General features: G+C 39.6%; 1 protein-coding gene across 2 annotated transcripts in view; it reads right to left on the reverse strand.

Annotated features, from left to right (window-relative positions):
* Positions 1–2,491: 2,491 nt before the first annotated feature.
* ZMYM2 (zinc finger MYM-type containing 2) overlaps positions 2,492–25,849 on the reverse strand; it is a 64,310-nt gene continuing 40,952 nt past the window's right edge. For both annotated transcript variants that reach the window (XM_055542587.1, XM_055542589.1), the window contains 14 exons: positions 23,929–24,101; positions 17,773–17,938; positions 16,661–16,695; positions 14,033–14,162; positions 13,207–13,322; positions 12,251–12,416; positions 11,050–11,175; positions 10,158–10,252; positions 8,823–8,991; positions 8,505–8,656; positions 6,146–6,260; positions 5,273–5,524; positions 4,865–4,985; positions 2,492–3,980 (listed from right to left, as the gene is read on the reverse strand). In XM_055542587.1, the coding sequence (XP_055398562.1) occupies positions 3,788–3,980; positions 4,865–4,985; positions 5,273–5,524; positions 6,146–6,260; positions 8,505–8,656; positions 8,823–8,991; positions 10,158–10,252; positions 11,050–11,175; positions 12,251–12,416; positions 13,207–13,322; positions 14,033–14,162; positions 16,661–16,695; positions 17,773–17,938; positions 23,929–24,101 (2,009 nt within the window). In that variant the 3' untranslated portion in view covers positions 2,492–3,787. The remainder of the gene's footprint in view (positions 3,981–4,864; positions 4,986–5,272; positions 5,525–6,145; positions 6,261–8,504; positions 8,657–8,822; positions 8,992–10,157; positions 10,253–11,049; positions 11,176–12,250; positions 12,417–13,206; positions 13,323–14,032; positions 14,163–16,660; positions 16,696–17,772; positions 17,939–23,928; positions 24,102–25,849) is intronic.

Genomic DNA, 25,849 nt, shown 5'->3' on the forward strand with positions numbered 1-25,849 from the left:
ACAGAATAAAGGGCCTGGTCCTTTATTTATTCCCGGAGCCGACTGCTCTTCCCCTGGACCCCGGCAGGATCTACATCTGCTTCATTCAACAAAAACAGGGACATCCAATGGTATACCCATAGGGTCTGTGGGCCCCTCTGGTTCTATTCCTAATATACACTTTATTCACAGATTAAATCTTGGTTTCTCTTTCGTTCTTTTTTTCTCAAAAGGCCTAAATTCACGGACTGTTTAACTCAGTAATGAATTAGGACATTATGTGTCCAGATATTAAGAACTTTCTCTTGTCCAGTATCATTTTCAGGTAGTAACAGCAATTTACTTGCAGTACCTCTCTAAGATCTAGCTTCTAAGTAACGAGGTGGGGGGAAGTACAAACTGAGACACCATTTTAAGTGTTTCTACTCAGACTGACACAGTTAACCTGTTCTGGACATCAAATTCTAATCTGTAAGATTTTGTTATAGTGGTATCATTTTCAAATAAGTTATTCTCAGGAATGGCAAAAAAAAAAAAAAAAAGTATTTACTATTGGGGGAAAAAACTATTAACAACTGTCTATTTCTAAGAACATAGCAGAATGGAATAACTGAAATCCAAAGAACTGCTCTAAAAATGAGTATGGGGCTTACTGAGGGGGAAAATCCAACTGTATTATAATTTAATTAAAAAAACTTACTCTCTAAAAAACATTTTCACACGCACTTTCATGACCATATTGCTTGAGGGAAACAAGATGACTGTGCAGGCAGTGTTTACGTGGGAACATAAGTGATATGTGTGTAATAGTACATTCTGGAAATAACTGGAAAAATAAAAGTGTAAATTTTTATAGTGATTTAAGACTGCAAGACATTTAAGATCTCAGGTTAAATGGACCGGTATTAAGAGTAGTACAAACCAAAACTGTACAATGTTATCACGTCTCCATCACTGTGACCCTTAACATGGTGCACATACAACCACCTAACCGCAAGCCACAGTTGCCCAGGACAGAACGAGACCCCATTTAGGAGGCACTAACAGACGTGTGACGCACAACACAATTCACAGCCTCCTCTCCCTGTCTCAGTGTGTGTAATCTGCTGGTAACAGCTCCACACAGCAGAGAAACATTAGGTACTATTTAAAATAATGTACTGTTATGGCCAAAAGAAGAGTTGAGTTTCTTGCCTAGCAAAGTTCTTTAATATCTTACATTACCCAATACAGTTAGAAGTCTAAATAAAAAGAAAAGCGTTAATGAAGATTCAATTTTGCATGGGAAATTCACTTTTCTCAATATGAATAAAATTTTTTTCATTAATTCATTTTAAATGGCAAAATCTTCTTCAGAACAGAAAAACAGAGCATCTCCAACAGCAATCTGAAGGCAACCACGTTGTAGTTATAGGGCACTGTCATCAGAACCACTGAGGAGCAAAATGAACTATCATTTCATTGCCCCTTTATCACGGTCATGTAGGACCACAAACCAAGGAGGTCCAGGAAGCAACAAAACGTGCTCCAGATGAAGTGGTTTCACAGAACAAACAGCCCTCACAAAATAGGATTATTTTATTCTTTTGCTCCTGGGAGTCAAGTTAACCAGTCCTTGGACTGCAGTCAAGACAAAGACAGAAGTTCTAAATCCTCAATCGTATCCACATCAGAACTATGCAGACATTTCTGTTGAGAAAAGGGGGAAGCCTTTTTCACAATAAAGAGAAAGAAAATAGCAAGACAAGGTACTATGAATAGTGGGGCCATAGCAGGATGTATGGCGTTTGGTAAAACACACATGAGGTGACATTTAGGGAAAACATTATTGCTCTGGGTAGAATACAGCACCAGCTCAAAGAACAAAAGATGGTTAGGATTAATCACCTTTAATCAACATGTGTTTATAGGAAAAGTGCTTAAAGCTGTAGTTCTTAAAAAGGTGAGGATGAGAAAATTTTTGTGTTATTGTAAATGTTACCTACTTCATTAAACAATGAGCAATCTATATCTATTTAAGTAATATCAGATTTGCTGTCAATCTATCAAATCCACAAATATAAAACCAGTTAAGGGACAGAAATGTTATTCCAACTTATAAAACAAGTTAGAACCTTATAGAGTAATTTCTATGTCAAAAATATTTGTTAATTATTGCTTAAATATACAGCTGAATACACTCATGAAATTTCCCAAATCATGACTGAGGAGACTTTTTTCTGAATGCTAACATTTATCCCAAGGAAGAGAGAAATGTTTAAGGGATGTGTAGACACTGCTTAACCACTGTGGAAAGTAGCCCAATTTCCCCCAAACAGTTTTAATAATGAACATCACTGAAGTGACTCAGGAACTGGAAACAAGACCATCTGATCATACTCAAGCTCTATGAAGTCAGCCAAAGGATTTCTTCAAGATAATCACAGTTGGCACTTCCTCAGTATAGACAGTACGATTTTATGTAAACTTTCTTGTTCTAAAAGAAACGGTCTGAATGGATAAATCAACATGCGGCAGTATAAAGTTTTTTAATGCAATCTTCTATAAGAAGTAATTAAGATGTAAAAGCCAAACAGTCTAACATGGAACGTGATTTCCTTCGAGATACACTTGATCCAGTCTCCTTCTCTGCCCTCCAATCACCTGAACTGGCAGAGTCATTGTACTGCTAATCCTCAGAGTGAAACGGCTCCTATCTTATTTCAACTCACTCTCTTCCATAATGACGGTCTCAGGAGTGGCATTTCTGAACATAATTTTACCTAGCATGAGGGCAGGTACAAGAATCCTCATAAAGTTTTAAAGCTACAGAGTCCTATCCAGGGACCCAAACGTGATCTGTGTCCTCAAGGACAGAGGAAAACCAATGCCTATATAGTGAAGGGGTACTTAGGGTTGACATAAAAAACAGAATTTTATATTTTCATCAGATGTTTTTACAAAGAAAATGTCTCTAGGACATATTAACATCATCTTTTATATGTGTGTGTGTGTGTGTACATGAATGTACACACATACACCCACACACATATATATACAAGTGTGTATATGTATATGTATGTGTGTGTGTATATATAATTATTATTGCTTGGGATGCTACAGAAAGCCACCAGTGAGGAAAGGACACCAAGGTTTTAATACGGGGAACAGAGAGGTCAGCCTGCAGTATGGACTCATGTAACAGTTCACCAGCATCCACACCAGGATCAACAGCATTCCCTCATCTGTTTTTGGTACAAAAGATGGTATCTCTCTACATAAGCTTGTAAGGCTTTAGGAACTAAAGCATAAATCAAACAAACAAAACCCCCAGAAAAACAAAACAAAAACCCCAGCCCATTAGTTTACAGTTTATTTTAAAAATTCTGAAAGACACTGCAAGTTCTAAACTTTTAGTAGGTGCTCCCCACACACAACCATCTGGTCAGAAACCCAGCAGAAGAGCCCCCTTTCCAGGAAGCTTTGCAACAGCAGAGTGGTGCAATATGGATGTTTCTTACTACAAGAAAAAATTATACATGGCACATTCTCATTCATATTTTGTAATGTAAAAAGTTACAAACATACCTAATCAAATAAATAATAATAAAAAAAAAAGAATTTGAATGTATTTGTAAGTATCCTAAAACCACTACATAGAATAATGGCAACTTCACTCACAGATTATTTACATGGTAGTACCCGGTGTGGGTGCACTGCTACAAAACCCAGAACAGGAGGAGTAAACCTGAAATGTTTCCATAATGAAGATCTAGCAGCATGACTGCCTAATGCTGTTATCCTGACTGCTTCTGAATCCTTCCTTTTTTTAGTCTGTGTCTTCATCCAGTTCGTAATTGTCTTTATCATAAATATCTTTTACTAAAAGAACCCGTACAAGCATGTTTTCCAAGGTGTTTCGGTCCAGTGAGGCGGATGTGTACCAGACAGAGCTGTCTGCAGAGCTAGAGCATTCTGGTTGCAAATAAAAAACATCCATTCTCTGATTAAGATTCTGCGGACTTTGGAAGAAAGAAGAAAGTCAATTTCACAGTATGTATACAAAATTCCTCACAACTTATTTTTTTATTTTAAGAATAATTCTGCTACCATTACCACATTATATGGGCAGACCACATGCATGATTAACTACATTAAATATTCTATCACTTGAGACATTCTGAAAGTTAATTTCTATAATAAGAGTATTTTCCCACCATAATTTAAATTCTGTATTTCACTGAAACCAAGACACCATCGATAGAAACATTATTTTTAATCATTATTTTAATACTGCCATTAAACAAGTAAAGCACCGCCAATTATAATACTTCAAGATTCATCCCAGTTCCAGAGACAGAATAAAATATGATTGGAAGATCCAAATACTGGTGTAGCCACAGAGGGCTACCCAAAACCACCTGAAATACTAATTATTAAAAATAATCATCCTAGAGGTGACATTACTGTTTTTATGGTTCTTGACAGCTAACCTGGGGACAGTTTATAAAACTGATTACCTAAGAAAATACATTCTGAGTTCATGTTTACCTTTTAAAAATTAGAGGGTACATATATAAAATAATGAACAAGCATAAAATAATTTGTGATCTCTAAAAATTTCACTGGCTGCAAGAGAGACTCACAGCCCCCAAACTTTACACTGTTTACTGTCTCACCCTCTACAACAGCAATAACTTCCTTAGTAGAGAGCAATTTCTTAACATATGCTTAGGAGATACAAGCTGGGTGCTTTATAATAACAGGACTAAAAACACAATTGAAATAAGAAAAGAGAAAAATTTTAAAAAGGATCAATGAAAAAAAGTCACCTCTTGGTAATGATAAATTCACAGCACCTAACTGTTGCTACCATTTAAAAAAATCAAGTATCATAAATACTCACCTCTTAGACAAGTAGCATTCAAACATTTTCACAGGACATCTAGAAGGATTGGCTGTATTTTCAATTTGTTCAAATACTGGCTCATCATCTTCATGTTTTCTTTTTCCAGTAGTAATTTTATCTTAAGAAATAAAAATCACATAAACTCTCTACGACCAGCCTTCAAGAAAGGTGACCCGACTCACTGTGTTCATTCCCACTGCTCTTACACCAAAGGATGGGACCGGGTGTGCTCAGAGTCAGAAGCTGTGGCTTCTGGTAATTCCTAATTTTAACATGACATGGGCTGTCTTATCTTATGGAAGCGACAGTCCTTGAGTTCTTAACAAGGGACCTATGTGGCCTCTAGTCAGGCAAGAAGCAGCTATCCCTGCCACAGCCAATCCCAAACGAGACTGGTTACACTACCTTCACTATCTGTTCCGCACAAGGAAGACACTTGGTACCGAAGACAGGCTTTATTTTCCATGGTTAAAGGGTTTTTTTTCCAGTGCCTAAACACAGTGCCAAAGGAAAGCCGTAAGTGCTGTTCCACTGTTTTCAGGCCAAAATACTTAGTGTTAAAGTAGAACAGGGTGTTCAGAAGAGCTACTGGAGAGTGTGATCCTAGCTGTTTTATCCTCCAGAGATAATCTTCTTCAACTCGAGAAAATATTGACCCTTAAATAGAGAGAAATATTTTTAAAGAATTACAATAAACAGTTTTCCTGTAACCGTCTAGGAACAGATAGTTAATTCAAGAACAGACCTAATCCAATCCTCCATTCACTCCAGGGCAACTAGAATGAATTTCAGCATCCCCTACACGGCTCTGAAACAACACAGAGCCAGAACCATAACACACTACACAACTAGACCCTGGGGCCAGGCCTGGGGTCTGCTCCTGGTCTTCCAGGTGACGAGCAGACTGTGGTCAGAAGGGGATTTAAATCTGTAGAAATCCTGAAAAAAAATAGGTCATTTCCATGCAAACAAGTTTTCTTTATACGTCTAAAACAGGTTTCTAAGAGAAATTTATATCAGAATCTCTACTAAAGGGCTTAAGAAACAAACATCCAGTTTATTTCTTATTCTAGAGAAATTGAGTCACATTTATTACAAAGTTCTTCATAAACACTAGATATCAATCACATTCAGTTCTAATTCAACAAAGGATGATCTGATACATTCATAAATAAGTACTCTCTAATTTAAATTATTTCTTAATTTTAGCCACACTTTCTATAAAAACAAGGAGATCCCAGCAGAAAGTCACTGCTACTGTATTTAAAGGAGCATTACCGTCTGGAAGTATGCTTGGTTGCCAACTTCGGAGTATCTTATTCAATTCTTGCTCAAATGTCTGGTATCCTGGATCAATAAATATGTTGTCTTTTCGATTACTACCACACAAGTACTGAAAAGGAAAAAAAAAAAAAAAAACACACCTTGAAGGAGAATCAACTAATTGTATATCACTTATACTCTTTATTTCCTAAGAAAAAAATAAACGCCTTATATGTCTATTAGCACACTTATAAAATCAGAAATTATCTTTATCTATATACTTAGAAAATGAAAGAAACGTTAAGTTACCAATTAATCTGTTCCTGAAAACACTCCAAGCTGAGGTATACACCTAAGAACTCAGGATGTAAAAGGATGAGAGCTGTCAGTCTGTCAGGTAAGAACACAGCAGGTGGCTCCACTACTACATACAGGGTCCAGGGGATGCAGGTTGGGGCTTGGGGCGGGGGCTGGCTTCCCACACCTGTGATGGCCTCGCTGAGCGGCCCGAGAGGCTCTCTATGCTCCACTCTCCTCAAGTCACTGCAAACTTATGAATCTTATCGCTTCCTATGACAATCCTTAACAGTGAGAGTTGTTAAAGAATGATGTAAACACCAAAGTCCATCTCCAATGAGTAAAAATAAAGTATAAGGGAAACATGGGACGAGCACAAAGCCTGGGAGGTGGGAACCAGGACCATACACAGCATGAGAGTGTCATGTGTGTAATGGGGCATGAAGATATGAAGGGCGATAATAAGTCACTGAAGATGCATGTTGAAAATCCATTAGTAATCACCTAAGATGCATAAAAAATAAACCAATGGTGGAGGTAAATTATACAAAACTATACACAGAGCAGCTAAGAAAATCCTTTACAATTCCCTAGTATTTTCAAAAAGGTCAGTTTTCATTCCAATCCCAAAGAAGGGCAATGCCAAAGAATGTTCAAACTACCATACAATTGCTCTCATTTCACATGCTAGCAAGGTTATGCTCAAAATCCTTCAAGCTAAGCTTCAATAGAATGTGAAACAAGAACTTTCAGATGTACAAGGTGGGTTTCGAAGAGGCAGAGTAACCAGAGAGCAAATTGCCAACATTCATTAGATCACAGAAAAAGCAAGGGAATTCCAGAAAAACATCTACTTCTGCTTCATTGACTACACCAAAGCCTTTGATTATGTGGATCACAACAAACTGGAAAATTCTGAAAGAGACGGGAATACCAGACTACCTTACTTGTCTCCTAAGAAATCTGTATGGGGGTCAAGAAGCAACAATTAGAACTGGACATGGAACAATTGACTGGTTCAAAATTGGGGAAGGAGTACGTCAAGGCTATATATATTGTCACCTTGCTTATTTAAATCATATGCAGAGTACATCATACGAAATGCCAGGCTGGATAAATCACAAGCTGGAATTAAAGATTGCCAGGAGAAATATCAACAACCTCAGACAGGCAGATGATACCACTATAATGGCAGAAAGTGAAGAGGAACTAAAGAGCCTCTTAATGAGGGTGAAAAAGGAGAGTGAAAAAGCGGTCTCGAAACTCATCATACAAAAAAACTAAGATGATGGCATCTGGTCCCATCACCTCATGGCAAAACAGAAAAGGAAAAAGTGAAAGCAGTGACAAGATTTTATTTTCCTGGGCTCCAAAATTACTATGGACAGTGACTGCATCCATGAAATTAAAAGACACTTGCTTCTTAGAAGGAAAGCTACAACAAACCTAGACAGCCTATTAAAATGCAGAGACATCACTTTGCCAAAAAAGCTATGGTTTTTCTAGTAGTCATGTACGGATATGCGAGTCGGACCATAAAGAAGGCTGAATGCTGAAGAACTGATGCTTTGGAATTGTGCTGGAGAAGACTCTTGAGAGTCCCATGGACTGCAAGGAGATCAAACCAGTCAATCCTAAAGGAAATCAACCCTGAATATTCACTGGAAGGGCTGATGCTGAAGCTCCAATACTTTGGTCACCTGATGCAAGAGCTAACTCACTGGAAAAGACCCTGATGTTGGCAGACACTGAAGGCAAAAGGAGAAGAGGATGGCAGAGGATGAGATGGTTAGATAGCAACACTGACTCAATGGACATAAATTTGAGAAAACTCCTAGAGATCCTGAAGGACAAGGGACCCTGGTGTGCTGTAGTCCACAGGGTTGAAAAGAGTATAACACAACTTAGCAACTGAACAACAAAAACCCTATTTTAAGTAAATTATCTTTGCCTTGCTTGGTAAGCCAATAAATCCTTACGTTACATAATATCTTAGAAGAAAACATTTTTCTCTAGAAGCACTGCCATAACAACCTTCCTTAACAACATTGTATTTCAGAGCTGTGGAATTACTGACCTCCTGAATTCCAAGGCAGAGATAGTAGATGCTATCGGGTGCGTAGCTCTCCCCATTGGGCCTTCGGATCTCATTGACAAAGTGGGCCAGGCCGTAGTCCAGCTCAGCCGTGGTGTGAGAGAGCAGATCCTCTTTCAACTTCACTGACTTAGCTAAGAAAAGAAATTTTACTGTCTGAAGATTAAGAAACCTCCTGAAATCTTTATTCTATAAGAATTCAAATGTATTTTAAGTTCCAGTCATCCTATTCAAAGGTGGTGGATAACAAAAAGCTTGATCTTAAACAGGAACCAGTGAAGACAGAACCAGAGTACTTACGAGGTGTCAGCCCGTCTAACACCAGAAGGTCTTCCTCGAGCCGCCTCGTCCGGACCCAGTGTCTCCAAGCATTGACCCCATACGCGTACTTGAAAGGGAAGCTGCACTCGGAATTGTCAGAGCTGTCATCGTGAGACTGGTACCCTGACACCGCCTTCCTCTTGGTGCCCTGGTCATGAAACACCATAGTCACATCTTCTCTTCCTTAAGCCTATTTATCTCACGACTTTAAGTAAACCATCTCTCAACAAATGCATATTACAGAGAGCTGACTGGAACTTCTGATTTGAGAACAGCTACCTACAATATGAAATCTCTCTCCAAGAATGCTGTATTTCTGCATAAATTACTTTGTATAACAAAATCATATTAACTTTTGCTGTGAGAGTGACTGATGATGAGATAATAAAGACACAAATAATAAACTAAAGATCTGAAGTAAGAGGATTCCAAATATTTATGTAAGAGAGAACTAAAGAACTTCTCCCAGGCTCCACCTTAGGGAATAACTCAGTTCCTCCTGCTTCCCTGATGTACTGTTTGCCACACAAAAACTTGAAATTTGGATATAATCCAATTCTCCTATTTTCCCTCTTGTTCCTGAGCTTTTGGTGTCAGATCTAAGAAACTATGCCTGACACAGTTAAACAAGATTTAGGCCTCTGTTTCTTCCCAGAGTTCTAGTTCTTACATCCAGGTCTCTGACTCACTCTGAGTTCATTTCTGTGTGTGGTGTCAAGTAAAAGTCCCATTTCATTCTACCACAAGTCTCATTCCTCTTTCAATTTTTCCTTTCTTTATGTAAAGATAAATTTTTGAAAGTCATCTTTTTCTTTTATTTAGATCTTGCTTTATGCTGGAAACCAGAAATACAGCAAGTTGTTAATAAAACTTTCAGAACAATGATACCTGTTCGTTTGTTTAGGTCTGAGAGCCCTGAATGACTGAATTCTCCAGCACATCTTCCTATGTGCTAGACGGCTTCACAGAGACCAAACATAACCAACTGTGAACTTCAACCTCACCAAAAGTCACAGGGGGGAAAAACAGTATCAACTGCTGTAAAAGTAGTGAATTTACTTTTGTATAAAGTATGTCAGCCTTTAATCAAGATAAAAATTAAAAATAAAAGCTCAGTTGCAATGATACTCACTCTTCTTTGAAGGTACAACTCGAACAGAAGATCCCTTACTTAGAAATGAAGTAATAATAATTTTACCTTTAAGCCATTTTAATCCTGGAAAAGGAAGTATCTTCCCATATTCTGGTGTACAACTGAAACTCACTACTCACACAGATGTGATGTGAGTACAAGAACACCATCACGATTCATACCTTTTTTTTAGATCGAGGTCTAGGCTGTTCCTCATATTCTTCTCCAAAAACGGGTGGTAATAAAAACTCATTTTCCATGTCAAGCTCCTCAGCAGCTGACAATCAAATCAGAAGAACTTTCACTCCAAACATAATAGCACAGGCTTGCATCACATAAACTCAACCAACAAAAGGACCAATCCCTGACTCTGCACAATACCACGCACAGGGCAGCCTGTGCTGGCTGAAGAACCATTTCTCTACCTAACCTGATCTATGAGATCTGATAACATCTGTTTAGACTCTTAAAACACACGTATAATGCACATCAACATGGAATTTCACAGAATGTGTGATAGAAAAATTACTAAAACCTGAAATTCAATTACAATATCTACATGATCTCAGCACAAATCTATTTCAAGCTATTACATCTTTTCCAAAGTTAAACGCTTTACATCCTATTCAGTACACTCACTGGCCTTAAGTAGATTAAGAAAATAATGAAAAACAGAACACACTTCTTTTACAACAAAAGACCTAAAAACATCTTTATTCCCTGTGAAGGTTAACTCAATTTTCAAAAAGGTTTTAAGAAAAATACTATCAATATTTTATTTAAATTTTTAAAAAGACGCCAAACACTTCTTTATTCTTTATCTCTAAAAGTTCCTATAATGAAATAGTTTTAAGGTTTTTAAGGCTCTGGGAAATCCTGTTAATTACGCTCCTACAATTCAACATGTGCTTCCTTTTGGAAGAAAACTGTTGAGTTTTATTTGCATGAAAAAGACAAATAACAGTACAGGCAATGACACGAACACGAGATTGTTTCATAACCACAATGATGACACCATAGCTAAAGTCTAGAAACACACTTCATACTCCAAGAGCAAAACTGCATGCTCAGTACCTCTGGGAAAGTCTATTTCAATATCCAAGTCTGGCTCATATGGCACATCGGGCATGCTGGACTGGGTCTCCGGCTCAGCACTCTTCAAGAGGTCAGAACCAATTATGTCCGTTTCAATAATGACATCTGTAATCAAGCCGTAGTATCATCAGAAAACAAAACAGAAAACTGCAACAATACTGATATTTAATCTGGGAAAAGCTACTTAATTATAAATGCAAAATAAGAATCTTTAATTTATCACAAAAGGAAAGAGCATGCATCTACCTTCAAATGTAAGCTACTATAAGCTTTAAATTAGATAATCATGAATACACAAAAACTTTCAATCCTGTAAGTTTTCACTGTGCCTCTACAAAGAGAAAAAGCATGTTTTAAGAGTAAACAACTCTATAGAGTATTTCTAAGAGCAATCTCTGGTCAAAAATAAACTTATGAGCACAGACAACTGGAATTTTCAACATTCTTTCTGAATTGTGACCTAGGTTTTCTACATCATTCAATACATGCTTATTTACAATTGCCTTCTAATGTTTTGAATAGTTGTTTTAAACACTTTTGTACTGAAACCCACTGAGAACGGCATCTTACTGAATTCAGGGTGCGGTGGGAAACAGACATGGCGCACACTGGAAACAAAAGTTGTACAAAATAACAGCCTTTCTAGGAGGGATTCATGCTGACACAGCGCGGCACTCTGGGTGAGGGGAACGGGAGGACGAACATGGAGAAACGTGCTCAGACACAGAAGCATCCAGCACACACGTATCCAGCTACCCCATCTGGCCAGCACTGCCCTAACACAAGCCCTGGTTTAAATAATCCAACTTACTTTCTTAGTATAAATGAATAAAACAAAACTGGGGATAACCATCATAAAATAACAGTTTGGATATTTATAAAACCTACTATAAAGTCAGTTTTGTGTCTGAGCTCACCCACTGAAACAAGCATTAATTTAGATTTGATTTTAAAAACCAAATCTTGTCAACCATTAAAAGAGACTGTTTGAAATAGGTTATAAATTGCTGGGCTTGAACGTGGGCTTGGCATCACAGAGCAACTGCAGATCTGACGTGGGTCTCAACCTGCAATCACCTCTGCAGCAGTGCATCCCCCACACCCCCCCAGGCTGAAGTTCAGTGAGGGGCCAGCCCAGACCCCCACCCGCTCTGCCCACCCTGGGCAGTGGGGAGCTCACTGTGGAGGTCGGCGCCTTCCGCCTTCCCCTCGTCCTCAGTCATGTCCGTCATGGTCAGCAGCTCTGTGCCCAGGGCATCTGAAGAACCTGTGCTTTTCAGCTCTTCGGGCACAGCAGTCTTCTCACCACTGTCCAGGGGGGCAGGGAGAAACACAGGGACTGGCACCTAAGGGAACAGAGGACCTACTATCAGGCTCACTCACTTATAAGGTATTTTTCTAAATTAAAAATTACTCTGACATGTGATCTACTTCATAATACTGGATTTCTTAGAAGCTTTGGAAAGTCACAAGGAAAGCCCCAAATACAGGCAGCTACTTTTTGAAGTAAAAATTAATTTCTGAGGTTACTGCCATCACCAGAGGCCTCCAGCAGCCACACCCTGCACAGGGACCCAGCAGTGCACGTGACAACATCTTTATGTGGCTCCATACCATGTGTGAACCTTCTGGCTCACAAATCTTACTTTCTTCTAAAACAAACACGAATACAAAACATAGTATATGCAAAGCAGACATCAGTTGGAACTATTTACCTAATACCTAATTAAACACAGAGTAACCCTTGGCAAGGAGAAGGCGATGGCACCCCACTCCAGTACTCTTGCCTGGAAAATCCCATGGATGGTGGAGCCTGTAGGCTGCAGTCCATGGGGTCACGAAGAGTCGGACATGACTGAGCGACTTCAGTTTCACTTTTCACTTTCATGCATTGGAGAAGGAAATGGCAACCCACTCCAGTGTTCTTGCCTGGAGAATCCCAGGGATGGGGGAGCCGGTTGGGCTGCCGTCTATGGGGTCGCACAGAGTCGGATATGACTGAAGTGACTTAGCAGCAGCAGCAACCCTTGGCAGAGCCTCCACCAGATCCAAGTGAAGGTCAGAAGCAGCCACGCCTCATGCTTGCCCACTGAGCCCACACGTTTGGTGGGGGGGAGCCCATGCAGTGTGACTTACGGGCACAGGCACGGTGGTGGGCACAGGGATGCTCTGGCTGTACATGTGCATGGGCACTGGGACGTACACGGGCACAGGGATGGGCACAGGCACGTACTCCGTCCTCCAGTCGCCATCTGGGGACACAGAAGGCAGTCAGGGAGCAACCAGCCTCAACCGCCACCCACCCAGCTGCTCAGGGTGCCCTGAGTACCCATTTAAAAAAATGCCCAGTTTTCACAAAATTAGTTAAGTTAAAAACAACAAAACTGAATGCAGTAGCCATTCTAACTTATAGAAAGCACTGCATGTGGGAATCTTAGCTTCTGCAGTGGAAGTGGGGAGTCCTAACCCCTGGACCACAGGGAAGTCCCTAGACTTGTTTTTTAACAAGAAAGAAAACATTTTTTGAAATATAATATGGTTCCAGACACCCCGGCACACTCCCCTCACACTCCCCTCAAAAAGGTTTACTTAAACAACAGAATACAGCTAACATTTAAATTTGGTGAAAATACAGGTTTGAATGATTTCAACTCACTCTGACAAGGAAACAGAATAGTTATGGTTACAGATCACACTCAAAGAGATGGTATTCTCAGAGGAGCTCACTTAACTTCAGTGAGCCCTGGCCCCCAAGGAAACCAGATCACTGGTGACATAACTTGCACGCCTTTGTAGAGACTGATCTTTATTAATGACTGTAAATGATATGCTGTATTCTGAAGGCATGTCTAGAACCAGAGAAGCAAAATCAACAGAAAGTGACAAAACAACCCAACACGTCTACTCTGAAGCCACTGCTGAAAAGATTATGGATGTCACTCAAGGGCAGGGCCTGGGTCACCTGTCTGACAGGACTTGCTCTGCATGTGGGGTTTGCAGTAGGTCGCCTTGGTCATAGTCAAAGGTTTGCACAGAACTGCCTTGTTCTTCATCTCCTTGTTGGGGGTTGGAGAAGGGGGTGGTGCTGAACCCTACAGAGAAACAAAGAGAGACATTTTATTTCTGCCTCGAATTTTTACTGCTTTTGCTATTAAAAAATATCTAATGTGTTCCAGTGGAGGGAACACACATGGAACCAATGTGAACCTACCCCAACTATCGGCAAAGAGCGGTAATTACCCCTCTACAGATCTGCTCGTCAAGACACCACAGCACACTGTCTGGTCCTGCAGCATGTGGGGTCTTAGCTCTCCACCAGGGTGTGAACCTGCACCCACCCCATTGGGAAGTGTGGGGTCTTAACCAGTGGACTGCCAGTAAGTCCCCACAGCAAAATTTTTAAAAATATAAGAGACAAGTCTCACTCCTGAGTGAAAAAGCAAGGTTGTTAACCCAGTATTTTAAAATAATTAGGCTCTTTTTGAGAAAGAAAAAAATTATTGAAATTATTATGGCTTTCTGATACTCTGGCTTTTTCTACTGCATAAACGGTTAATGTGGTACTAACTCTGAAAAGAAAATTGATGAAAAGAATTACCATAAATGCTATTAAACCTTAAGCTGTGTGTTTCAGGGTAATTTTAGAAACATATATCAATAGTCTATCAGATGCTTCAGCCTGTTCACATTACACACACATGCACACACATGCGCACACACGCACACACTCTGTAAAGGAAGCTGAAGCCCTGTCCCTAAAGGCAGAAACAAAGGTGCTATGGGGAGAGCGACAGAAAAAATGTGGGCACCAAACCCAGGCAAGTTGGGTCTGAACAGAGAAATGCTCTCAAAGCCCCTTATGAACCAGGGGTCCAAGTCAAGACGTCCTGGTCACCCGTGCTCCACTCCTGTCACTCTACAAACAGGGCACCATGTCAACTAAACTTGGTCACCTGGTAAAAGTTCCTTCCTTTCCTGCTAGTCAACAGGCAAGGTCTATACCTATTGAAAACGAATGCTGAAGGACCCCCAATAATGAAGACTACAATGACGACAGCCACCACACCTCCTGAGTGTCTGCTACAGGGCTGGGTGTCTGTGTCCCCTAAACTTCACACTGAGATGGAACCCCAAATGGATGGCACCTGAAGGCATGGCCTTTGGAAGGCGGTAAGGTCATGAATGGGCTTGGGGCCCTCACAGAAGGGCCCCCACAGCCCCTCCCCTCCCATAAGGACACATGGCAAGACGGGAAGAGGAAGCAGGAAGAGGCCCTCGCTAGGCCCTGGGTCTGCTGGAAGCCCCAGAACTCTGAGAAAACACGTGCTGTTGTTGGCAGGCACAGCTTCTGGCTGCAGCTTCTGTTATATACAACAGCTCCCATGGGCGGGACTCCATGCACAGCACCCTTGCAGCACCTTATGACATGAGCCCTCTAACCCTCTCAGCACCACATGGGCAGCAGGTGTTTTCTCCTCCCGTTTTACAGATGAGGGAACTGAGGCTCAGACGATGCACGGCTGGGAGAGGTGACAGAGTGAAGAGTTCTGAAGTCAGGGCCCCAGCAGTTCCCTGATGCAGGCCTCTGTCTCAGCGCTCTTTGTAATGATCCTGAGGAGGTTCCACCACAAGGAACAAAGCCCCACTTACAAACGAGGGTAAAGTCACACAGAGAACCAAGAAGTGACTTGCCCCCAACTATACAGCTGACTCTCATCCTCTGACACTCCTCAGCAGGGAACTAAGGCTCCCAGAACTCACAGGACTAAGTGGGGAGGACTCCGGACGGCAGAGCGTGACGCTGCAAGGCTCAGCTCCCCCCAGGTCACACCCCCTCTGTCCTCCCATCTTCCCGTGAGAAGGTCTCGGGGCTGTTGGAAGAGACAAGTATTCATTCGCCTCGGTGCAGGTGAAGGGGTGTCTTGAAACCTTGGTCAAAAGCTTGGAAACAAGCTTGGGAGTTGCCTTATGGCTGCACGAAGAGGACCAACAGGAAGCAACCATCTTTACACTCCTCAGCGTGGACCAAGTGGCTGGTGAGCATGGGACGATTCCACTGACTATGCTGTCCTGGCCCCCAGCACAGACCCCATCCTGTCTGAGGGGCGCTGGCTGGCCCACCCTGCCCCGGCTCCCCAGAACTCCACCTCAGGCCCCTCCGAGCTCAGCCTCAGGGAGCGGTCTGGACAAACGTGCACACCTCTGCACACCACATTCCTCCGGCTCATCGTCGTCCACTGGCAACCTTCTGCTTGGCTGTTCAGAAGCTCTGTCACAGCCGTCGGACCACACACGCTCGCCCACTGCAAACGCTCCACTACTCTTGCCCAGGGACACGAGTATTCATGTGTCATCTCGCCCGACGTGGGTGAGGGCCACAACTAATCCACCTTTGTGTCCCTCAGCAGGCAGAAAAAGACCTGTTTTTATTTTGGGTAATTCAACAGAATATGAATACTTCAACCATCTCAACAGGTAAGTAAAAAAAAAAAAATCTTTTATTATTATAATCAGATTAAAATGGACTAATTACTTTTTATGCCCACACTATAAAAGTCAGTATTTAGCACTTTACTTAAGCAATACTTACTGTCATTTTGGTTCGGGACGTCTGACAACCCTGATCTAAAAACAAACAAATTTAAAATAAGACAAATATCACTTTCTTCAGGATTTTCTAAATCCATATTTCTCATTAATTTTTATGGATTTTTTTGAAATAGTCACTGATGGAAATATTTCATATTCTTCTGAGAGCTGAAATACAGAGCTAAGTTGTGGAATTAACTCTTTCCCCCTTTTGTTCCATTAGAAAGTATATACTGCTTTGGGAGCAATACTATTTTCTTAGATTTAACTCTTAAATAAATCACATCATCTAAAGGGTTTTGCTGTTTGTCCTATCGACCCTGGAGCACATACAATTTGCTGAAAAATGTTTTCATTTAAATTGCAAGTGAATAGGCAAATTTTTTTTAATTGGAGGATAACTGCTTTACAATGTTGTGTTGGTTTCTACCATACATCAGCAATACATGCCCTCTCTCCTGAACCTCTAGGTTGTTACAGAGAAGCTGGGTGAACTCCTTGTGCTAGACAGCAACTTCTACTAGCTGTCTATCTTACACATGGTCACGTTTTCGATGCTATTCTTGCAATTTGTCGCACCCTCTCCCTCCTACGCTGTGTGCAGAGTCTGTTCTCTGTGTCTACATCTCTATTCCTGCCCTGCAAACAGGTTCACCAGTACCTTATTTTTTGATCCCATATATATGTATTATTATACGATATTTGTTTTTCTCTTTCTGACTTACTTGACTCTGTATAACAGGCTCTAGGTTCATCCACTTCTCTAGAACTGACTCAAATGCATTCCTTTTTATGGATGAGTAATATTCTATTGCACATATGTACCAAAACTTCTTTATCTATTCAAGGCAGATGAAAATTTTTTAAAACAATTTTTGTTATAATTCTGTTTAGATTCTCTCTACCCCAACTAGACTCTATTTTTATCAACTACCATTAAATTTTTAAGAGAGTAAAAAAACAAATTGCAAAACGTCACTGCAGGCACTTCCACCTGGAGAAACCACAGAAGCTGATGTTAAACTAACCCTGAAATCAACTGTTCATTACCACCACCCTGAATCCAGGTCTGCTCAGTGGGCTTTTCAGGTCACTACCTGAAGGGACCCTTACCGTAGTGTAAGTTCTCAGGTCCCCTCTGGGTCGTCATGTTGGGCTCGCTCTGCTGGCAGTAGAAGCGTAACAGGCAGTGCTGGTCACAGAAGTGCTTCATCTCGCCACGCCACTGCACCCTCTCCCGAAGGGCTCCTTGAGACTTACAGCAGTCACACCTGGCAGCCTTAATGAAGCAAGGAAGGGGTCAGCATCTCCCAGGAGAAGGTTTACAAAGCCAGACATGTTTTACAAGACATGAGTTTTATAAGAGTTCTAGCATTTCAGTGATTAAAGCCAAATGTGATAAAACAATGTCTGACAAAGAAAAAATAAAACTGTACTATAAATTGCAAGAGTAAAATCCACAAAAATTTTAAAAGTAGTAGTTTAGCTAATTGTCAAAATCCCTTTCTATACTTACCTGAAGTCAAAGACCAGCATTACAAAGATAGGATAACCAAAACAAGTGCAAAATGGTAGACCAGGCTGGTTCACTGAGATTTAACATTACGAGATAACTGAGAGCCACACTGATACACACAGGTCCAAGTCTCCCAGTCACACTACACTGGAAATCTCTGATTGCTGAATAGACTCCCCAGGATCAACTAACTTATAATAGACCAATTTATACAACTGTACAGGCCAGAATAATTTTGAAGCCAGCACTTATGCTAAGAAAAATAATAGATGTTATTTTGAAGTGTTTTGTTTCAATAGTTTAATAAATTTGAAGGGCTTTCATAAATATACTGTTTTAACAGCTAGAACTTCAACTTTTTGTTTTAAAACACTCGTTTAATTAATTAAAAACCAATTAAATTTTCAGACCACAAATTTGAACTACATCCAGGAAAACAATCAGTCCTAACTAGTCTATAACTTAATATGTAAAATAAAACTAGAATTCATACATAAACAAGTTGTCCTTTTTGATGGTCAATCAATTAACCTAGGGACAGAATTTTTGGAGAGTCCATTCTGCCTAGATTTTGCCCATTTTCACTGTTTCTTAATACCCTAATCAATGAGTAGACCAAAAGGTATAAATAATTAATTTTAAAGATAATAGTTTTCATAATTTAGTTCTTATCTAATTACAGGAGAAATAAGTTACTGTAATCACCCTTTAGTTTAGCCATCAACTTATAAGTTTTGACAAAGCAATAAATGCCAAGTACTTGGTGGTGGGTAACGGGCCCAAGGAAGCTTCCCTCACTACTCTGAGTCAGCCTTTCCCTGCCTCCATGGGAGTCCCACACATAAACACGACAAATTCTAGCTGGCACATGAACAAAGCACTGTGTGGGTAAACAGGTCTTATATAACAAACATACCCCAAGTTAGAACATGGGTTCTTTATTTCTCCAGGTCTTTCTCCTACTGAATACATGTTAAATGAATGAAGATGTACAGTATAAGTTATGACTACTAAGTGATGCCAATATCACATCTCTCGTCCACAAACTTGTGAGCTTAAATGCTATACTCCTGGTAATATTACATGGTAACCTCAGTAACATTAGCACTATCAACCAGGTCTTGGTTTACTTGATAATAAAGTCCCTACATAAAACTCTCACCAGCAGAGATTGTTCTTTAACCACTGACATGCTCCAGGTTTCCGGGGTTTTTCCCTTTTATGCTTCATACTCAAAGAAAAGCCAAAGCACCAGCTATATGTCAAGAACACAGCAAAAGTGAAGATAAGGACCTGAAACAAGGGCCTGACTGCCCCCTCCACTCACAGCACAGTGAGTGACTTTCTAGGGCCCAATGTTGAAGTAAATGCAGGGTCCAAGCAGACACAAGTCCGAATGAAGGCTCTCTGTAGGGCATCCCATTACAAAGACAATGAAAAATCCAAGTGAGTTACTATGGTCAACCAGAAACACAAATCCTAACAGATGTGAAATGCTTGACAGTTCTCAGTAACACCTAAAACCCACATTAATTTGTACTTGCACACATAGTACTGACTTCTTGTACATGGTAATATTTCCAGTTATACAGTAATTCTGTAGGCCCAGCGCCAACAACCAAGCACATTCCACCCAAAGAATCTGAACAATAAACTCACTTCATTATTTTATAATTACAGACATTTGGAATTTTGTCCTAACATCACCTTAAGCTCCTTCTTCCCAGAAAATTAAAAACAAATTTAGAACATTTCTACCCCACTTCCCCCCAAAAAGGAGTAAGATTAATGCTAATTCTGAAAAGGAAACAAAATATTTATGTATTTTTTTCGGGATAAAGGGTAATAACAGAAGTCAATACTAATATGAAGTTAATATCAACATCACAATTTTAGAGGTTATGAGCCTCTTGCTTTGGGCTGTTTCTCCCTTACTCAGTCACTCAAACAAACTCCTGGTAAACTGTGTGGCTACTACTGCTAAGTCACTTCAGTCGTGTCTGACTCTGTGCGACCCCATTAGACGGCAGCCCACCAGGCTCCCCTGTCCCTGGGATTCTCCAGGCAAGAATATCGGAGTGGGTTGCCATTTCCTTCTCCAATGCATGAAGGTGAAAAGTGAAAGTGAAGTCGCTCAGTCGTGTCTGACTCTTCGTGACCCCATGGACTGCTGCCTACCAGGCTCCTCTGTCCATGGGATTTTCCAGGCAAGAGTACTGGAGTCGGGTGCCATTGCCTTCTCCGAACTGTGTGGAATCCGCATCAATAGAAAACCTTGTGAAAGACCATCATTCCTTACCAACACCAACACCACTGCCTCCCACTCATGAGATGGAACTCTTAGGAAAGCTTAACATGTCTACAGCATAAGAACTGAAGTATGACATGTTTCTGCTTTAACAAATATTGCATCATCATTCACTTCATGGCTTGCCCGTCACTGTAGAAAATCAAGGATTGTGTATTACTTTTAGGGGAAAAAAAAGTTACTGTTTCAAGCCATCTAAATAATAGGCAGAAACTAAATTATTAATTCAAAAATGTTAATCCACCCTCGAAACTAATCTAAGAGCCCCTCTTCAGTAAGCCAGGGAAGGCCACTGGACAGATACTACACTCACAAAGCCCGTGACCTGTCGTGGACAGTTTGGACTGATGCACCCACATCCTTGAAACCTTCCACCCTCTTGTTCCCTACTTCACCAACCACACCTGATTTTCTAAGGGGGAACCATGAATGGAACGGAAATAGAGGATTTTATAGTCATTTATTTTAAAAAAGAATGCAGAAATAAAAGACTGGGCACCGGGTACTATGCAAAGCATTAAAGTGTTAAGAATTCGTCAGTTATACCCAAAGGCACATTAAAAGCAAGAATATTAGGCACTTCCTTTCTAAATCTAATGTCAAAAAATGAGTAATTTTTAAAATCAATATTTTTAGCAGTTTATAGATAAAAAAGAAAAACACAGAAACCCGAAATATTCTTCATTCAGTCATCCTTTCGTAACTAAGGCTTATTAAAATCTAAGTATTAATCTGACTACAGCTCAAAGTTCCACTACTCAACCATTAGGGCATTTGCTAAAGAATTTAACACTGTCACCCTTCCCTACTGGTTTTTAAAACAAATCAAAACCTGTACTAAAAACCTGTAATTTGAAGAAAGTTTCAGAAAAGCTCCTTAGTTCTATTAAAGAGAGTACTAGGAAAGCATTCTTGGGAAACCATGGGCCTTTTGAGTTATCTTCGCTGTATATCAAACACCTACCTAGCTATCATTTTATTACAATACTAAATCCTTTTTCTCCAAAAAAATGTAAAACTTACAGGAATGAAAAGAACTATCCTCTCACCTGGTTTCACATTATGCCTGGAAACAATAACTTTGAGGAAAAGTAAAACCTACTTCCTTCTAAAGAGTTATCTGGGAGAAGAAGAAACATTAATTTTACTCTTACCATTTCCTGGCTGCATGATTTCAATGGTCTTTGTATTCTAATTTAGATGAGACAGTACTTAGACCTGCACAGATTATTCAAAATGTCTTGTCTAGCTAAACAAACATAGGCAGAAAAATTTTAAATATAGTATCAAATACTTAGACAAAAATGTAAAGCCATTTACATTCTAGGTCATCTCCCAAACCAAAGAAGGAAGATGAGAAAAGGTGGAAACTAGGTGTGTGCGCTCTGCCGGGCTACCTGCTCTCGTTAGTAAACACTCCCTAATGAGGCACTTTTTATGGATTATTGGTCACATTGTTTAATGAACTAAAATCTAAAATTTTGAGTTCTTAAATTTAAAAAGTGGAAAGGGAGAGAGGTTCAAGAAAATGTAATTTGGTTGGGACTCAATTTAACACATTTTCCAAGACCACATGACAGTAACAGTGAATAAAACGGACTCATGGTAAGTGCAGAAAACATAGATGGCTGAGGGAAAACTCACAGGCAGCGACTCTGAATCAGTACCGGCTGCCTCCACAGGGGCACAATGATTCATCAGGAGGGGCAACAGTCTCCTCATCTGGTAGGTTGTAATCCTACTGATTACATTAAAATCATCACTGCTGCATGCCTCACAAACTTTTATCAAGTACTTTTACTCCTCCAATTAGCACAGTTTATAATAATGCTATGTCATACATTATACAAAGATATGCTGGAAAAAAGCAAGAAATAATTAAAATGTTTAATGTATAGAATACTGACATTAAACATAATTGTCACTAATTAATTATTCAACTTTCTGAAATGTACTGCCTCACTGAAATTTCATTATTAAGCACATAAAAACATGAGCTACAATTATCCTTTAAATAGACGACATCTAGAATAACTTGGTCTTCTGTCAAAGAATACTTCTTTGCTTCCCAAAAAAGAAAAAAGGAAACCAAAGGATTTCTATATTTTAATTATAGATAATATAAAAGAGAACAGAAAGAATCAAATCAAAGAAAGAAGCCACAGAGAAATACAGTTCATGTGCTCTGAAGAGAAAGCAATATCCTCTAACATATTTTTTAAAATCGAAGTTTTGAATTCACAATTACACAATTCAGCAGAAATCTGTATAATAAAATAATGACAGGGAAATACTTAGTACCACATGGGAACTTCTGTCTCAAACAATAAAACAGATGATGAAAAAGGTGACAGTAAGAATAAAATGGAGTTTCCACATTTGTGCCATTAAACACCTTCACTGTTTTCAAATGATCAAAAACTGATTTTTAAAACCTCTACATGATGTAAGAAAAGGTGTACTTGTGTGTGCTAAACTGAAACTGAGCATTTAAAGTCACTGAAGTAACATCTTCTGAGTGACGTCTCATCCGTAACAAGGTGCTGCTTCAGACGGAAAGGCATGTGTGTTCAAGTGAGTTAGTACTTATCCTGTGTGTTTCTAAAATCTGAACCTTAATTCTAAGGCTTAAAAAATAGAAACAACAGTAAAATAGTGACTAACTTTAAAACTGCAACAAAATCTTCGCCTATGACAACTTGTAAAGTATAACTTTTCTCTTTCTATTTAACAGATGCTTGTTACTATGTCAAGCTATATATTCAAGACCTACATGGAGAATTCCTACAATTCTCTTAAGTACTGTCACTTTACCACTAGTAGCTTTCATTAAGAGACTAAATTACTGTACATGTTTCAACAATTTTATTGTTGGTTTCTTTAGCAGTATTTCACCAATCTGAGGTTACAATGACATCTGGCCTTAAGTGCTTTAGAACTGTATTCAAAGCAAAGCTTTAGCACTAACATGGTTTTCATTAGGTAATAAAAGTTTTTATTTGACTAAATAAAGCCCAAATTTATACTCATTTTCTTACTGAAAAAGAAATCAAAGCAATGGACCAAAAGGGGCTTCTCTTCTACTTTTTTAAAAGTAGATATTTCTAAGACATTTACATATGTATTCACAATTTCAAGATAAATGTTTCTAGTCTCTATTCATCCATAGCGTCCTTTCCACTTGAAATTCTTCAAAGATTCATAATTAAAGGGGAAGGGAGGAGGGGGAGAGTAATATTTTAAAACACATCCTGAGTATCTAAAACAATAACCTGCCAATATTCATAATTGATAAAGAACCCATCAAAAATATTTCTATTTAGTGAACTAATGACACACAAACTTTAGATAAATACTCCATGTTGTTAAACGACCCTACTGCAAAGACACCCTGCTGAGGGAGTGATGCCTCAAGGCCTGGAGTGAGGCCGGCAGGGGTACTTGCCTTGTAGTACCAGTCCTGGAAGCGGCGGCAGCACTCCTCGCTGCAGAAGTCCCTCACCACACCATCCAGCTCCCTTGTCGCCCCCTTCTTACACAGCTGAGAGCAGTAATTGCAAGTCACGCACCTCAGTCCTAAACGCCTTGCAAAGTCCTGTTTGTACAACAGTTTGCAGCCTGAAAAATATAAGGTTTTAGTATTAAAACAAAAACTGATTTTTAAGGTAAGAAAGAGTTGACATGTCAAATAGATCACTGGCTTTAGAAAAGTGTTTATAAATTCACACATAAAGTCCTCTTTTTCTCCTGATCAGAACTGCGAAATCTAGTGTGATCAACACCAGCCTGTGAACAGTGGAACAGAGCATGGAATATTAGATTTAGAATATCATGCAGGTTCAAATAATTAATGTAGTAAGGCTTTCAAATCTGGTAATGACTCAGAACTGTTATACCTGCTCTGTGCAAATATAATCCTGCTTGAGTGTTATCAACACAGCACAAATGGGCATTTAGAGAACTGAAACATGGAGACTGTTGAGAGGCACTGAGCAGACATTCAACTCAATAGGCATTTTAGCTCAAGTCTCTAACCTTAGAAGTGTCTGTCACCCTAAAGGACCTTCAGGGAAGTAAAACTGGTTTAATGACTTGCCCAAAAGAGCAGTGTTACTGTATTCTTTTATTAAAACACTTCCTTTACCTACTATATAAATGCATTATTTTAACTTATATTTAAATCTTATTTACTCCCTGTATCTTTATAAGGATTAAATAACCTTCACACTTCTACTCATGATGTGCACCTAAGAATGAAAACTTCTGCTGTTGTATTTATGAAATCCTACCCACTCTTTAATAAGAATGGCAGCTGTTTACTATGTAATTTACTAGGCCATTACTTATGAACCATCCTTAAGACTTCTTTTCTATTACTGTGAACAATATTTTAAAACATGTTTAATATTTTACCTTTATTAGCTTTATCTTTCTAACTAGCTTTTGATGGTAGTACCAGGTATTACATGTTTTGTTATTTCTGACAGGTTCCAGCAGAGAACTAGGTGTAGTTAAGAGAAAGCACAAAATATATTATTAAACAGAAAAAAATACACATCCCCTTTAACCTTTTATTGCCCAAAGCTATAAGTTCCTCTAACTGAAAATTATGTTCTTCAATGTCAGTTATCTATTTGTTGCTAATTGTCCGTCATTTCCATAAAATCTACATAATCCAAATGGTACAAGACCATTAATGTGTGTGCAAGCCCTTGACAAGGACATGTTCCAACTTGTGAATCACTGAGACTGCCACTGCACAAAAATTCAGGTAGAAGAGCTAAATTAATTTAGTCATTCTTTTCAATGAAGCATATGTTACTTTTCATTAAGCTACAATCTTCACAGTAATCGTGACTGCTCTTCTCCAGGGGGCTGGACCCAAATGTGCAGGAATGCCTGCTGTAGGCAGCGCCGCCTGGAGTCATGGCCTCCTGTGTTGAAGATGCCTGATGATGGACTAAGAGTCTTCTGATACTGCTGTCACTCTACTGCATTTAGGATCTCCCAACCTTGCTCTCGCCTCTAACCAGCAGAAGATATCGATAGAAAAAGAGGATCCAGGAAGAAGGGGAAAAAAAAAACTGGGAAATAACAGATGAGGACAGCAGGTAGAAAAGCAGAGTCCAGTGCCTGGGGCCAAAGAATTGAAGGGAGAGCCACATATAATAAATAAAGAGTCCAAAGCCCATAGCTACAATCCTGATTCCTATCTCTGGAGAATCAGAATGAGAAACGGAGTTCATCTCTATAACCTGCCGCCTGGCACCAGAGCAGCAAAAACTATACATTGAAAGAGGATTTCCGGATGTACTGTAACCAGGGCCAGCATCTCCCTGGCCTCCCAGACTGAAAACCTGGAGGTC

The sequence above is a fragment of the Bubalus kerabau genome, chromosome 12 (genome assembly GCF_029407905.1).
Source record: "Bubalus kerabau isolate K-KA32 ecotype Philippines breed swamp buffalo chromosome 12, PCC_UOA_SB_1v2, whole genome shotgun sequence".
In the NCBI taxonomy this organism is placed as follows: domain Eukaryota; kingdom Metazoa; phylum Chordata; class Mammalia; order Artiodactyla; family Bovidae; genus Bubalus; species Bubalus kerabau.